We start from the raw sequence: 16,304 nt of genomic DNA, 5'->3' as shown, positions 1-16,304 counted from the left end.
CTTTTTGCTTTGGCATAGATTCCTGGCTAAATTACCTAATTTCTCTCTGCCTCATTTCATAAGAACAGTCAAATCTGTTCAGACCAAAGTCTCATTTAGCCCAGTATCTTGGTTCTCACCAGGTCCCATAATGAATGCCAGGGGAGGAGAATAAGGCGGCAAACATGCAGCAGTGCTTAGTGATAGAGTCTCCCAGGCTCCAGCACTCGTTGTTCAGGGATTTCCTGAACCAGGGGTGGAATCTCTGTGTTTAATGCTTTTCAATGACTTGGGTTTTGTGAATTAGTACTGACATTTCTTGAGCTCATATATCTCTTAAGTATCCACAGCACCCCAAACCCTACAAATTGCAAAATGGGATGAACATTCCTTTATTTTGTTTTAAACCTTCTGTCTGCCAGTTTCTCATTTCCAAATAAACCGAGAGCACTCTTCTTCCTATCTCCTCCAGTGTGTATGTTTTCTGAGTTAGAGGACTGTAACTTACATGCAGTAGTGAAAAGGCAAAAGTGCCATGCATTTGTAGAGGCATAAAATCACTGTTGGTTTTGTTCTTTATTTCTTTCCTAAAATCTTCTAGCATGAAATTTGCTTTTTTTGACTGTCACTGGGCATTGACCTCATTCATTTAAAAAAAAAAAGTATTGTTTCTTGACAACCTTATTTTTGATCTATAAAAGATGCACTGCACTAGTGTTTCCAGCATTACTTTCTGTGGAAAGATACAGAAGGAAACAGTGAACATAGCTTTACTTAAAGTTCACAAGTTGTTCTGGCCTATTCTAGTTGCCTTCAGTCAGCAATATGATATTTTATCTCTAACATTGACAAATAAAACATTTACAGGTGGAAATGTAGTTCTAAAATTCCTGTTTCTTTAATCTATACAAAAAGTCATTATGCTTCTGGTCTTTTGAGGTCTTGATTCAGAGGCCACTGAAACGTAAGAGGAGAGTGCCATGGACTGAATGGGTTTGGAAGCAGATGTTTAACCATTGATATAAGAATAAAATGCCAATCCTGTAATTTGACTTCTCTGCTACCACTAACACCTCCTGAAACAGGAAGACAGCTGAGCTATTATATTTCAGATTCCATTTGTAAATGTTAATTTTAATGTCTGCATAGAAAAGGAAAGGAAAGGGGAAAGATACATTTCATTCCCACAGGTTTTCCATGCATCTCTAGATGCACAGTAGACCTTGCTCCCCCTCTTAAGATTTGTCTTATGGGGTACTCCAACATTATTGCAGATTGTTGGTCAATTTTCCTACAAGGCCATACCTCTGAATTCTTCACTCCAGAGGGACTTACATTTTTTTGGAACTAATTATAGTTGACAGTGTTTCAAAAACTGTCTCCTGTTTCCCAGGGGCCTGTAATCAGTGTTCAAATCTTAGGTAAAAAGAGTTTCATCTCTAAAGAGAAGATAAGCTCAGCAGAGCTCAGAAGGTGCCTCAAACAGCACAAACACCTTCTCCTGCTGAAATGTTTACATCCAAGGTGATAGAAAAACTGAGCAGCATTATCTTGCAGATGGTCTGAGAAGATTTCATTAAACAAATACAAAGGGATGTGTTTTTTTACCTACTAATTAAGCTGAAATTTTCCAGATCCAGGGGTAAGTTTTGGTGAGGAAACACTTTGTTGTAAGACTAAGACAAGAAGCAAGACAATGACTTAAAAATTGCATCTGTGTTGTGGATGTGCAAAAAAAACCCCAAAACCCAGATCCTTCTGATATTTGTTCTTGATAATCTCTAAATCTTTTTTTTTCTTTAGTTTCTTTGCTTTTTGCTGGGGTTGCACAAGCATCGCTGAGAACACAACCCAAATCTTTGTCCAAAGGTGCTTTTGTTTATGAATAACAAATTAAAAGGGTGATGTGGCACAGCAGGGAAGATGATTAATATTTCAAGTCTTATTATTTTCATTTGTGGATGCATGTCTTTATATGTAATTATACATTTCAAGGATCAGCAGCCATGGGGAGTTGAACATTTAATATTTATCTGAATAAATGAAAATGAAGCTTTCATTTCAGTCAGATATTGTAAAACAAGTAATCTTTATAAATTAAGAACACACATGATTTCTCAGTGTTTTTTGCTGTTACTTTAATGATGACAAAAAGCAGAAGGGTGATGGTACAGATGCAAGTTTAGAAGTTGTATATTCATCAGTTCAAACCTTTTAAATTGATGGTGATGGAGAACAACTGTTTTAATTCACAGTCATTTGGAAGATTTGCCATGACCTCAAGTTAACATGTAAACATGGCAAGGGATATAAGAAAGATTCCTCTCGCGTTCACTGAACTTGAAGGGACTCTTTATTTGACTTTAGTGGGCTCAGTGCTGAAGTTCTGAGAGCAGGACGTGAGATCTGCATGAAAGTCTCAGGGATCACACCACATTTGGTATGGCACTGACCTTACTTGCAGCCTATAGCATTTATTGCTATTACTTAATTAATTGCTATTGCTTAACTCTATGCAGAGCACAGATATGTCCTGGATAACCCATTTCATGACTGTGACCACTTCTTACCATGGTTGTGATCTGGTGGTGGGTGGTGAAATGTGGAGTAATTTAAATGTCAGCTTTCTTTCTAAAAATAATAATAACAGTAATAATAACAGTAATAATAATAATAATAAACAATAATAATTATAATAATAATTATAATAATGATAATAATAGCTGCATAGCTATCATTTGGATTGCATTGAAGTTTACTATAGAAAACTACGCAGAAATCAAACAGAACTTTAACAGGAACTACTTTTTTTTCTTGTGAGAGGTTGGTGTGTTTGTCAGTTTGCTTTAGCCAACAAAGCCAATCTATATTATGCTCTACTAAGGTATACCAAACTATACTATACTACACTACGCTATACTATATAATGAGCCAGGCTTTGGAGCCAAAGTTCTGTTAAATGAAAGGCTGCATTTCTTCTTTGAAAATACAAATACCAGTAATTGAGTTATCTGGTTGGATGCTGATTAGCCCCACTGATGCTGTGCATTCCTATTTATGAATGTACATATATAGACATATGAGCTGAGTGTACCACGTACTCTTGCCAGTGTCACTGACTCTCTCCCCTTCTGGAGACTCCAGGGTGCTTGAAAAGCAGGCAAGATAGTGAATAAAGAAGTGAATTTTAATGGCTTTTTTCAGTCACCCTGAATAAAAACCACTTAAATCCATCTGTTACTGTGTCAGAGAAGTTTTTGTTGCACTGAGAAAAAAATATCAAACATTCTTGACTTTTTTTAATAAAAAAACCCCAAAACAACCACTATGAAAAATGCACTGCTCCAAAACACAGTGCCATAAGAAATAATTGCAACTTGTCACAGAGAGAGGCTATAATTATGTCTACTGTTAGTTATGTCTACATGTGCAGAGTAGAAGTTACCTTTTCAAATACATTGTTCTCTAATGCAATACCAGCTATTAAAATCTGAGGATATTATTTCTTGCTAATGAATTAAAATCAAATGAAGCTGCAGAGAGGCTGGGTGGTGTCACGCTGAAAGCATGTGGAGGGAACAAAGAGGAAAGAGAAGTCCTTGTTGCAGGGTTTTCAGATCTAAGCCCTGCCTCAGGAAAAGCAAAATTGCCCAAAGGGTCAGAATTTCTGCTTCTGCATTCCAGCCTTTGTTTATGTTTTTATAAAATCTGCATATGTATCAAACACTGGGCTAGACCTAGCACTTCATAGGCACCTCTGGGTGAAATTCTACAAAGAGATTGCAGTATCTTAAAGAAAAAAACAAAGCTTAATAGTGTTACAGTACTTGCTGCATTGTACTTCTCTGTCCTTTTGTTACTTTAGCAAATTCTCTGAAAGTGTGCTCACAAGGTCTTATAATAGGGAGAAAGAATCTGTATTATTTTTCTAGGCTTGCTTCTTATTCTGTCACTCAGAGTGTAATTTTTGAAGGCTTTAGTTAGGACGGGTGTTCATATTAGAGATATCTCTTGCTAAGAATTAAAAGGCAGATAGGCTAAAAAGCAATGCAAACACATGCCTTCATTTTCAGAAGTGACTAACAGCTTCAAGTATCAGAATTTTAAATTGCCCAAGAAGCTATTCGGTGAAAATCAGAGCCCTTGAGCAAGTTTTAAATTGGGTGCCCAACTCGAGAGTATGCAAAATCACTTGGGAAATTAGAAAATCTTGGCCATATGCTTATATGTTAACTCCACTTGACTAAATCCTTTCTGTATGTTGCTTCCCCAATTTGCAGTCGTTTTTGTGTTGTAAATAAGATACCCTTGACTCAGACTTGAAAGTTCCCCAGGAAAACTGGAGAACCTTTCTCTTGTTAAACAGCACCCTAATTACAGAAGCAATTTTACAAACAATCCCCTGAGGGAAACATTTTCCTTCTCATCAGGAAGGCTCTTGAATAAAATAACACCTTTGCTAACTTCATTTATTTACAACAGGACACAAGACTGAGACTGGGTTAGATTTATTGCCATTACATCACTGATGCTCAGTAATTCATAAAACATTGGGTCTAGGACTTAGCCCTGCTGTTATTTCCTCTGATGCCTGACCTCACCACAGTCTAATAACATACAGGAAATCCAGAAGACAAAGGGGGAAAGCAGTGGTCTTGAATGCTAAAAATAACCATAGCAAACTTGTACAATCATGTAATAGAGTATGGTCCGATCATTTATTTAACATAATAGTAGAACCTGCTAAAGCAATTAGAATCTGTTCCAAATGTTTTTAATGGAAAATATGTTGGGGGTAAGAATAAGAACACTTAAAGAGTTGAGACTTTTAGGTTGCGTAGTTCAGTGATGTGTACTGGTTTCAGGTTTGTATATCTTATTTCTTACATATGCAGACCACTTAATAACTTCACTAGAACAGACTGTCATTGTATGGTGGTTATATTTCCAGAGGTCATCCTGTATGAGCTAGACAGTCATCTTAGGTGATGTATTACACTTGACAACCCAGAAAGTTGCCATACAAAGGCATTCTAATTCTCAGTGTCCTCTGAGAATTGTTCAATATCCTTGATGATATCTAGTGTCTGGTATACCACTGGGGTGACATTTTTGGTGTCTTTACTAATTAGTCAAGGTTAACATGTCATTCATGTTAACTGTTTTTGGTTTGTTTTGAGTTGTTTTCTTTTTCATAATCACTCATATTCTCTGAAGTAATAAATGGTATAATGTCACTATAGTGAAATCCATGTCTACTCATTTATTTGCTTTAGAATTAGAACATTTTATCCAAAATAGGCAGATCTTTAAAATTGGTGCAAAAAGGTAGATGACATCATCAGGGTAAAAGAAAATCAGACTAGAAAACTGTTACATGAGAGTCAGGTAAGTGTGGTGTCTTTAGTTTGTGAAATATTGCAAAAGCAAGTTCACAAATGTATATGTCATTTTTGAACAGCTGCTCAGTTTGACTGTGCTTGCCCTCCTTTTATTTACATATGTTGCACAGTGATTTGAAAGAGGCTATTATTCATATAAATACCAATATTAGTATGCAGACTAGTACGTTCAGGTGTGAACAATTCTTCACTGTTTGACATTGACACTTAGTTTCTCTCCCAGTCAGAAGCAGAAGCACTTACTGATCATAAACTAGGAATAATGAATAGATTGAACCAGCTGTTCCTGAACAGCCCAGCTGGATGTTTTCCCTTTCACTAAATTAATTGCATTATGATTATGGAGATAGATAGATAGATAGATAGATAGATAGATAGATAGACAGACAGACAGACAGACAGACATGAAACTTCTCTCTTTTTGCAAAGGTGTATGATAACAATAAATATTAATAGACTTAATTTCAGAAGAAAGCAGAGTAATTGTGGAACATTTGATATTTGACTGAAAGAGAATTATTAAAAGGGTGAGTTGTCCAAATTCAGGCCTAGGGAGTCAAGTTTTCAATACTTGGGCTTTCCAGAGTTGTCTACTGCATCTTAAGAGATCTAAGATCATAAGCTAGGAAAACTTTCCAGAAGAGGTGAACTAAAAGGAGAAAAGAAGAAACAGAAACCAAGAGCTCTGTTCTTTCATTGATCTACAGAGTGAAGCATGGAGCTGGTCATAATTTCAACAGCTCTTGATTATCTTGATATAAAAAATAAGATTTCTGGGAACCAAAATGTCAGTGAATATCTACAAGTAGTGTGGTTTAGTTAAAAGAATATCTCTTGAGTCTAAAGAAGAGGACACAGGATAATATAGAGACCATTTGAGAGGGTTAGATATTGGGAGATGGTTTTAGGAGCTCATGATCAGGTAAATGCTCTTCAGTAAAGTTCCTCATCTGTCACCTTTAACACAGCACAGCAATCCAGGAAAGTTTCAGTTCCAGGTCCCACAGAAGCTGGAGACCTTTCTTTGGGAACACCGTTTCACCAAAGATCTGTCACTTAGAGTGATTTCCCACAGGATTTTAAAAGTGATTTCTGTAACTATAATTCTGCTAAGCCTGAAGCTGGAAAACCAAAATGTAATAAAGGTGTTGTGCCCAGTGTCCCCCAGATGTGTGTGGGTAAAAACCCATATAGCACATGGAGCCTGAAGACTAAAAGTCAGAAGCCCATTGTGTGCATTTCCTTGATTGTTTTCCTTCCTTTTATTTTTCTTTTAATAATTTATGATTTAAAATGGTTACATTATTGCTTCAATCACTTTTCACCTACTTCCCCAATGGTTACCACTTGCCTCAACGTTTACAGTTGTTTTAATATTTGTATTTTTTGCATAATTTCTCACATTATATTTATTTGCACTTGCACTTTTTTAAAAATAAAGCATTCCATGGGGATGAATTTAATAAAAGTTTCTCATTAAAAGTTCCATAGCAACATGATTCCCAAACCTGAAACCAAAGTCCTCATATTTAACAGTTTTCATGAGTCAATAGATTAAGTGTGAAATAGGAAATATAATAACAATAACAACATAGCCATATCCTGCACAGTTGTTTCACTTAAAATTATTCTTGAAAAGTAACACAATTCATTAATAAATCATTTCTCATGGAGTGAAATTTACTTAAAAGGCTCTCTGAAATATCCTTGATATAGTAATAAAATGTGTACACAGAAGTTGTATTGGGTAAGAAGTAAATCAAAACTTCACTAGAATTAATATATTGGGCAGGGAAAAGAAAAAATATAGAAAAAAAACCACAAAAGGGGAAAAAAAACACAAAGAGCAAACCCATCAATTTCTTTTTGGTTTTTAGTTGTTTCTTTTCAAAGTCAGGTGTCTCCAATCAGCTGCCTCTGCAGTGTTCATTTCAGAAAGACTCTTAGATCAGACCTAAATTTATATGAGGCTTCCTCTGCAGTCAGTGATGAGAGATCTTGCCCTTGGGAGCTGCAATTCTGAGCTGCTCTGACTCATCATTCAGAGAAACTTTCTGCTGATTGTGACTAGGGCAGCAAATTCACCCTCCCCAACTAATGCTCTGTGTAGAGGGGATAAAGCCAAACCTGAAATATCTGGAAGTATTTCTGTGAGTGGGAAGTGGAACTTTTCCTTTTGTACTTACAACACCAAATAATACAGAGAACACAATATTTCAATACAAGCAACTTCTGGCTCAGTTAAGAGAGATTGTCATTGGCTTTCAAGTCCTCCAAATGGATACTCCTTCCTGGTGCATTGTCATAGTCCAGGCACTCTTTTGGGGTTATTTTTTCTGGTGTTTTTTGTGGAGGGGTATTAGTTTGGGATTTTGTTGTTTTTCTTTTTGTTTTTTTCTTTTTTTCTTGATCTGATTGTTTTATAAAATGCTTCATCATAGCACAGGGGAATCTGTGAAAACAGCAAAAGGGATATGAACATCAAAAATTCTCATAGCCAAGGCCAACTCTACCTTTTCTATTAAACAAGGGTTCTGATTGTTTTAAGGCTCTTGGCATGTGAAATGTTTCTGAGTCATTCCTTGTTCAACAGCCTGTTGTGGAGATGAATTAGTCCCTTAAAGATATGCTGGAGTTGTGCTCCTTTCTATTTATGGTTTGGGGGTTACAAGGGTAAAGATACGAGTTCCTTCAATTGCACTTGAGTGGCTGGGGGGCATCATTGCTATCATTCCATGCCTTATAATTTAAACCAGTAATACTCTTAGTAGCCGTACACACACCATCAACAAAGTTTCTTCAGATCATTTTATTGCAGTGCATTTATTCATTACTGACCAGCAGTGGTTTTGCTGCATTAGGCTCTGCATTTCTGTGAGAATTTCCAGAAAAGGTTCAGAAAAAACATAACCTTGAAATCTAGCAGTCAGTGCTGTCCACTCTGGTAGATTAGTGCTTCCCCATTAACCACATGTTTACTTGCAAGATAGTTGTAGCAAACCTGGAAATAAAAGATAAATATTTAGCAATAATAACTAATGTATGTTTTCATCTTCCTTGTCCATCCTTGTTTTGTGGAGACAGTTCTGGATGGGCTAGCTGCAGGCAGACATACAAAAAGTGGTTTAAGAAATTACCATACTGGGTATATATATAGAGAGATATCCAGATATCTAAATTTACAGATTTATATATAAATGGGCATACAATTGGTATATGTATGTATAATATAACATGTTTTATTGGCACACTGGTTGACTGAAGCTATTCAATAACAAGATACGAAATAAGTCTAGTCAAAAATCAATGTCTGGTCACCACATGCTATCATGACTACGACACATTATTTCAGTTGTATTTCAGCTGTTTGAAAGCAAATCTTTGAAGCCTTGAAGTGGCAGATCATTGGGAATCACAATACCTTTTTTGTTCATTTCCAGAACTGAACTGTAGTTCTCTCTAGCTAAAGGTTGCCATCCATCACAGTATGTGGTACAGGAAAACATGTGTTTTCAGGAGCCAGAAGCATTATCTCCTACCATGCAAGGCATTTACTAGGTGAAACAATTCATGTCATACCATGAGCCAGCAGTCAGTTGTTGTCTTTATGAGTTTATGGAATTTCAAGACCTAAGCAATCTAATTTTCAGTAGTTTTATTATGGATTATAAAGAAGCATCAGTGAGATATAAACTTAGGGTTTAATAACCCATAAAACATGCTACAGCAAGGTTTTTAGCTATGAGGATCCATAAAAAAGGTTTGAAGTATATTGTAATGTGCTTTTGGGCTGCCAGTGCAACTAATGAAGGGTTGTAGACAATAAATTGGACTAATTGTTGAGTTACAAAGGCCTTCAATTGATTTTTATTTCTTTTATTTTTATTTTTGCATTTCTACAGACTTTCCTCCCACCCGGCAATCTTGCTTTGTCATGAATTCCTGTCTTTGATTCTATAATAGCCCTCATAAAACTTTGGAACATTGAGCATTTGGTGAATACCCAGGGCTTTTTGCTGTCTATGGCTCAGGCATTTGCTGACTCACTGCAGTACCTTTCTTTTTATTCAATTAACTGCAAAACCCAAGAAGCAGCAAAATTATTAGCTGACCAAAATTTTTCTGAGAACAATGCGCTTTCTTTCTAGCTGACAGCTCTTTTCTGTACTGTGCAAAAAGGGACACACACAGTTGAAAGACCCTCTAAATCTCTGAGCAGGACCTTGGTCTTTGCCATGTCCAGGCAGACTCATCTTGCTGCCGCGTCATTTCTGAAGAGCTGCCATCTTCGTCCCTGCTGCCTACACACGGGTCTTCAGGCGTAATTTAGGTGGACAGGACTTAAAACGCCAGGAATATAGACCACCTTTTCTGACCACAGACTATATCTTTGGAAAATGATCAAGTACATCTTGCAAATGAAGAGGTGAAATTTTACTCTGAAATATTTACATTTACTTCTCATCTCATCTCTTGCTGTTGTGACATCTCAGGGGATAATTTTGATGCAAATGCCACAGACCAGTGACTCGTATGATCAAATACCTATCACTAGTCATATTGCTTCCTGGGTTTTCAAAATGGGAGTGGGGAGTAGAAAAGAGTTTATTCATCTGTTGCTTGTATTTATTGTTGATTTGTTGGTAGAGGTAGTTTGACTTCATCACCAAAAAAGCTGTTTGGGCAAGTTGCCCTGTTTGTGACAGGTTAGACTTCCTATAGCATGTTTATCAAAACTCCTTGGAGCCTCAGACTAACTGTGATACATTTATTTGGCACTTAACAGTGATGTATTTATTGTCATCATTACTTGCCCATACATTTGGAAACTTACAGTACATCCCTCTTCCATTTTATTTTAACTGAAATACCAAAACACTGTGGGATTTACATGTCATGTCTCTTATTTCAAATGTTTTATTCCACAAACACAAAGAGAAGGGTAGATCATCTCTCTGACTTATGCTGACCTGGTTCTCTACTCATTCTTGCCTGCTACACACCAATATCAGTAGAGTTACAGTGACATAAACCAGAAGAATACAGTCAAAAATCAGATCCTTCCTACACCAAATCACTTTCCACATCTGTTTCCAATTTGTCTTAAAGTGACACATGGGATTATCTTGGGAATATATTCTGCTTCAACTGTCATACCACTGACTTTATAGCCTTATCAAATATCCATTGGTGTGCAGAATGAGCAATTATCATCTACTAAGAAGAAATGCCAAGAAAAGTTAGATTGATAATAACATTTTCCAATAATAGCATGTAGCATTAGTGCCATTTTCTATTATTGCAGTAGAGGTCTAGCATACTCCTCAATTTACTGTTTTTATTTATGTGCAAGATCTAGGTATGGACCCTACAGTAGAATTTCAAAAACAATTTTATTTTTGATTATTTATTCATTTCTGGTTGGAAAGAGCAAAGTCAGAATACTGGAGAGAAGCAAGGAATGTGTCTATGCTATTAAGAAATAAAAAGAAAGACAAAGGGAAAGAAAGACATTTAATACTGTGTGAGATACTACTGATACAGGGTGACTGAATAAACATAATCAGGCAGGCTACATTTACAAGAACATGCCTTAGGAGATTGAACTTGAATTCTAGGATCAAACTTCATGAAGCTATGTCCAATGTTTTTATCTTCCAGTACAGTAAGCTCCTCCAGATGGCTGTTAAGCTAACAGTCCATTTTCCCTTCACCTTTTTCTTCAGTGAATGAAGTGCAATGTGAAATCCATCTGATGTTACTTTGAAAAATAATAAATGCACAGAGATAGGTGCTTGCATGATGTAATTGAACAAGCCTGTAATAAAAGCTCTAGCCTGTGACTGAGTTACAGAAACATGGGCTCCCTAGGTTTAAAGTAACACCATTTGTTGGTCACATTCAGTATGGATGAGCTAAATAGGGAAGGCAGGGACTCCTTGGCTTCATTAGGTGTCAAGGCAAATTAACCACAGTGCAGGTAGGAAATGGAAATTTCAGGTTTTGATGTGGCCTCCACAATTCCTCTGTGAATGTAGAAGCCTTCTGTGTGAAAAGCATCTCTTCTTCTGGTTTTACCCTCTGCAAAACATAAGATAAATACACTATTCAAATAGATTGGAGACTTAGTCACCCCAGTTTAAATTAAAGGAATTAAATATACTGAAAAGCCCATTGCTTTGGATTTACTGACCTCCATTTGACTTACTGTTGACTGAGGTCCTTTTTAATCTCAGTTTAAATCCCCATATGCTTTGCCTTCACCTTGTAGATTTTAAAAGTTTCATTGCAAGGTACTGAGTAATAATAATGATAAAAAGCTCTCCTGATGCAGTTAAAATTGAATTTGAGGATGTATGAAATAGTAAGTCACTAATACTTAGGCTATGCAAAGCAGAATTTAGCATCGTGTTATGTTGTGGGATATTGCAGAAAAGTATAGTCAGTGAAAAATAGGTTTTATCTTTTTTTCAGATAAAAGTTTCAAATTTCTGCTTCTTCAGCTACTATTACTCAACAGTATTCTCAGTGAAAGCAAAAAGAATTCAATAAAATCATGTAAATTATATGTGAAGTAGAAATGAAGAGACACAAGCTGTACATGTGTATTTGTGCCTTTGACTAGCCTTCAGCACATACTGATTAGGAGGTGGGCACTTTTAGCAGATCCTCACTTGGTGTAATTTGACTTCCCTAAAGCCACAAACCCCGGTATGAACCACATAATCTGCACTCTGCTTAGTTCAACTTACTTTTTTGTGTTCTTTCGTCAAATAATGTTGCTTTTTCCTTCTTTTTTTTTTTCATCCCACAGGACAACATTTTTAGGATGGAAGATTCGCATTTTGAAAATGGGCGGGGGAAAAGCCCTTATGATCCTAAACTGCTGACAGCTTCGCTTTTAGTAGGTAGGTGCCGCATAACAAGTTCAATGAGATGTGCATCACTGTAAATAATTGCCAGATTCCTGCCTTTTTTTTTTCTCCTTGCAGCACCTATGATAGGCCTTTGTTTTATGCAATTTATTTCTCATTTATGTGATTTATTTCTCACTTCATTTTGAATACAGCTGAGCCAGGTGTCTGTCTTGAGGTGTAAACCAAGATTCAGGTATCACAAGAGCTGCTTTATACCCTGCAAGACCTTGATTCTGCAAAGTATTTTTCTTCCTCACATCTAGGTGGAGGCATTTTAATCACCCAGGTTACAGGCTGGACACACTGGTCATCACCCCAGCACAGCTGAGAGCAAAGTGAGAGCAGGAATAAATCATTCCTTACATCAGTTTTGCTGCCAAATATCTACCATCCAATTGTACCTCCATGTTAGCCAGAGATACATAAGCAGCCACAGGTCTAGGCCTTAGCATGATGTTTCAGCTGAAGAGATCTGTCTGATAGTGAATACAATTACATTCCTGCCCAGAACAAAAGAATTTAAATAAATTATCTGTTTCTGAATTGATAATACTTCATTTCATGGAATATGTAAATATAGAGCAACTGGACTGTGTCAGTCTAATTGAACTAATGCAACTGATTGAATCTATCTAATTGATTTAACTTACCTAATTGAATTAATTATCTCCATTATTATTCCTTCCCCTTGACAAATAGGGAAAAAGAGATTTTGTGAGAATAAATGAAGAATGAAAAAGATTTTACTTTCCCTAACAACTCTGATTAGGTGTGGCCACCTTATCCTAACTTTCTTGCAGTATATTGCAACTTCAAATCCAATAATAGTTTCAGAAAATTGCAGATTCTCTTATCTCAGAAGTCTTTGGGAAATGACACATAACTAAGTACATTGGTTTCTCCAGGACTTTGTCCATATTGTTAGAGGAGTGCCTTGCCTGCTCTCTGCCCTTTTTACATTTCCATTGCATTTAAAAATTAAGCTATTCAAAATAGACAGCAACAAAAATTTAGTCCTAAGTGTGCCTCATTTCCTGATCTTAGAAGCCTGTAATGATCCCAGGTGATGAGCTACCCTGGGGACACACTCTTTTTATCAGGAAAAACAGGAAAGACATCCACATCTTGCTCCAACTTGTACCCTGTACAAACAGAAAGGAAAAAAAATGTGTGTGTAAAAGGCCAGTGTATAAATTAGTGCCTGAAGCAACTTGAATTTGTGGCAAAAATACTCTCAAGAGAATAGCTTTACTATTTACTTTAATATACAATAAAGAAAGAGAATGATGACAAGCCAGTATTACATGGTACACCCGGTATGCAACTCCACAAAGTCAACAGCGTCTAGCTTTTCACATTCCTTTTTTTTTTTTCATGCAGTCCGGCACAAATATGATTATCTTATTTCCCTTGGCTAAGATTTCATGTCTTTAAAACATCTTTGCTATCTTGAGCCCTCTTCCTATCACTATGATTTTCACTCCATGTATATTTCCTTCTAATAAAGCGTAGACAGAGCAGGATCTTTTGTTTCGAATCATGCTTCAGTAAGAGCCATTGGGTGTATTAACAACATTAGAAAACATTGCAAATTCAACATTCGAAGCCAGTGACTAACTCCTAGTTCAGTGAATTATAAAACCTCAGGGTGAAGCTAAAGGTTACATTCCTGTGTCCTGAACATGAGCACCTTTTCTTCTCTGCCTTGTCATACTTCTCTGCCTTACAGTCGTACTGTGTTACTGATTATTTATTTCAGTCCATTACTGAAGAGTATGTTTCAGAGAGTGTACACCAGCTTCCCCACTGGCTCTGTGTCTTACTCTCTTTGCCAAAAACCCCCTTGCGTTTTATGGTAAAATGATGACCCAAGGTAAAAGAATTTCCTCCCCCCAAAATAGGTGAGGAACAGGAAATGAACTGGCCAAGCAATGACTGCACAGAGAGGTTTGGTCTAACTGCTCTCTGAAGTAGGTTTTACTGGAGTGAAGGAGTGAGAATGGTCATGAAGGAAAGAGAAGACTCTTCACAACAAAGGTCTCACACCATGAAGAACATGGATAGACTGCTTCTTCCCTTCTCCTGAGCTGAATAACTCAGCTGTTCCTGGCCCCTCATGGCCCAGATGATTGCACTCACAAGTGACTGTGGTTTATCTAAGGATTAAGAGAACAACTATGTAAAAAAATTACCCATCACTCTTTAAAATACAATGTTATAATTAGGAATGCAAAGTAACTATCAGAAAGATAAAAGAAGGCTGAGAAGGGTAATTTACATAGTTAAATACAGGAGGGAAAAATAACCCCTCCTCTTCATCAGAAACACTAAACAGAGATTTTTCAGTGTGGAAGAGGAGTATGTTCTTGACACCATAACTAGAAAGTAAATCTTAGGTAAGTGAAATGTAATCACCAAGAGGAATTTTAGCAAAACACCAAGGTTAATTTACAAAAAGTAACTTCAGATCTTTAATAGCTCAGGAGGCCTATTGTGTATTTCAGCTGAAATAAACTCTTGTAAGTGTATAGAAGATCTTCAGTTTTTCCTCTCCCCTAGAAAAATGAATAGTATTTGAAAAAAAATTCGCACCAAAACAAAAGCAAAATAAACAGTTCAACATTATTAAATTGGTCCAGTGTTTTTTCAATATACATTCCTTGTTCCATCCACCTGCAAACACTTTTCATTATTTTTTTAACAGTTGTTCATTAAATTTGGATATTGCTACCCTACTCTAAGGTAAATGCCATCTGGGAATATGATATAACTAGTTCCTGGTAATGTAAGACACTATTCAGCCATTCCCATCTATGTGCCGCTAACTAAACAATCTCTGTTTGAGTGGGCTAATGCATGAAAATGTAGAGACTAAGAAATCCCTGGGCACCACTCGTGAGTATTCCAATGCAGGAGGAAAAAGGGACCTGGCATGGTTTCCAAGAAATATAATCACAAGAGAAAGTATCACTGAATGTATCGGACTAAAGCAATTGTATTGGGATAGTTGGAAAAACCCTTGGAGAAGGATACAGCATTGCCACATTATCAGTCAGTTTGTTTTCAGGAAATGACTCTTCACGATTTTCAAAAGCTTCCTCAAAACTGTTTATGTTTCTATGTCTCATTGGTTTATTTTTTCTTTTCTTTTACAATTTACATTTTCTTTTAGAAGTTAACAATTACTGTATTTTTCATTTTTAAAAATCAGTTTAGGTAACTCAATACCCCCAAGTATGTATTATTGTGATTGGAAATGCAGTGGCTTCTCTCCTGTTTTTTTTTTTCTTTCTTTCTTTTTTAATTATACTTGTTACAAATTAGCTACTAACATATGATGTTCAGGATTTAAGAATTACTCTAGTTTCTGGGAAGTTTTAGATACTGACTTTAAAAGAAGTGAAGTCAAACCAACTCTAGATCTGAAAATCTTAACTTTAGTGAATAAACCTTTTAACCAAGGATAGCTTTCATTTGTGAACCATTTTACCAGTGAGAGCAATTGTGACATTCAAGACTTGGTTTTGCCTATTTTTCCTATTGTTCAACTTCCTTAGAAATTCCAAAGGAAAGTTTACACTTCTATGCACTCCATTTTCTAAGAATGCAATCTTATTTAAGAGCTGAATAGAAAGACTTTATCAAATAAATGTGTATTGCTTAGTTTTTAACAGCTGTATATCTCGTGAGCCTGGGGAGTTGTTCACAGTTCCATGCTGCTTACATACAGTGCAGGTGAAAATGGTCCCTCCCCACCAAAAATCAGCATTACTGCAGACTTTAATTGTTGCCTCTTTATTTAGTAAAGTCAATATATGTATTTCTGTTTGCACTCATGTGTCAGCATGAATAAGGTGGTTTGTGTCCACCTCTTCAATAAGGCAATTTGTGTCCCAAACAGTCTTTTCTTATGTAAACAACTGAGGGTTTGCTTCCTGCTGCTGGGCTGGAAATACAAAATGACAAGCTTTTGTTGTTTTTTTTCTCCTTCATTCTTTTCCTCTAA

General features: G+C 36.4%; 1 protein-coding gene across 1 annotated transcript in view; it reads left to right on the top strand.

Moving 5' to 3' along the window:
• Positions 1–16,304, top strand: part of SEMA3A (semaphorin 3A) — a 173,968-nt gene that overhangs the window by 94,099 nt on the left and 63,565 nt on the right. The window contains exon 5 of the mRNA XM_071552744.1: positions 12,196–12,289. Coding sequence (XP_071408845.1) covers positions 12,196–12,289 — 94 coding nt within the window. The remainder of the gene's footprint in view (positions 1–12,195; positions 12,290–16,304) is intronic.

This window comes from Pithys albifrons, chromosome 3 (genome assembly GCF_047495875.1).
Source record: "Pithys albifrons albifrons isolate INPA30051 chromosome 3, PitAlb_v1, whole genome shotgun sequence".
Classification (NCBI taxonomy): Eukaryota; Metazoa; Chordata; class Aves; order Passeriformes; family Thamnophilidae; genus Pithys; species Pithys albifrons.
Note: the sequence above shows the minus strand (reverse complement) of the source record. Positions and strands in the feature narration are given on the sequence as shown.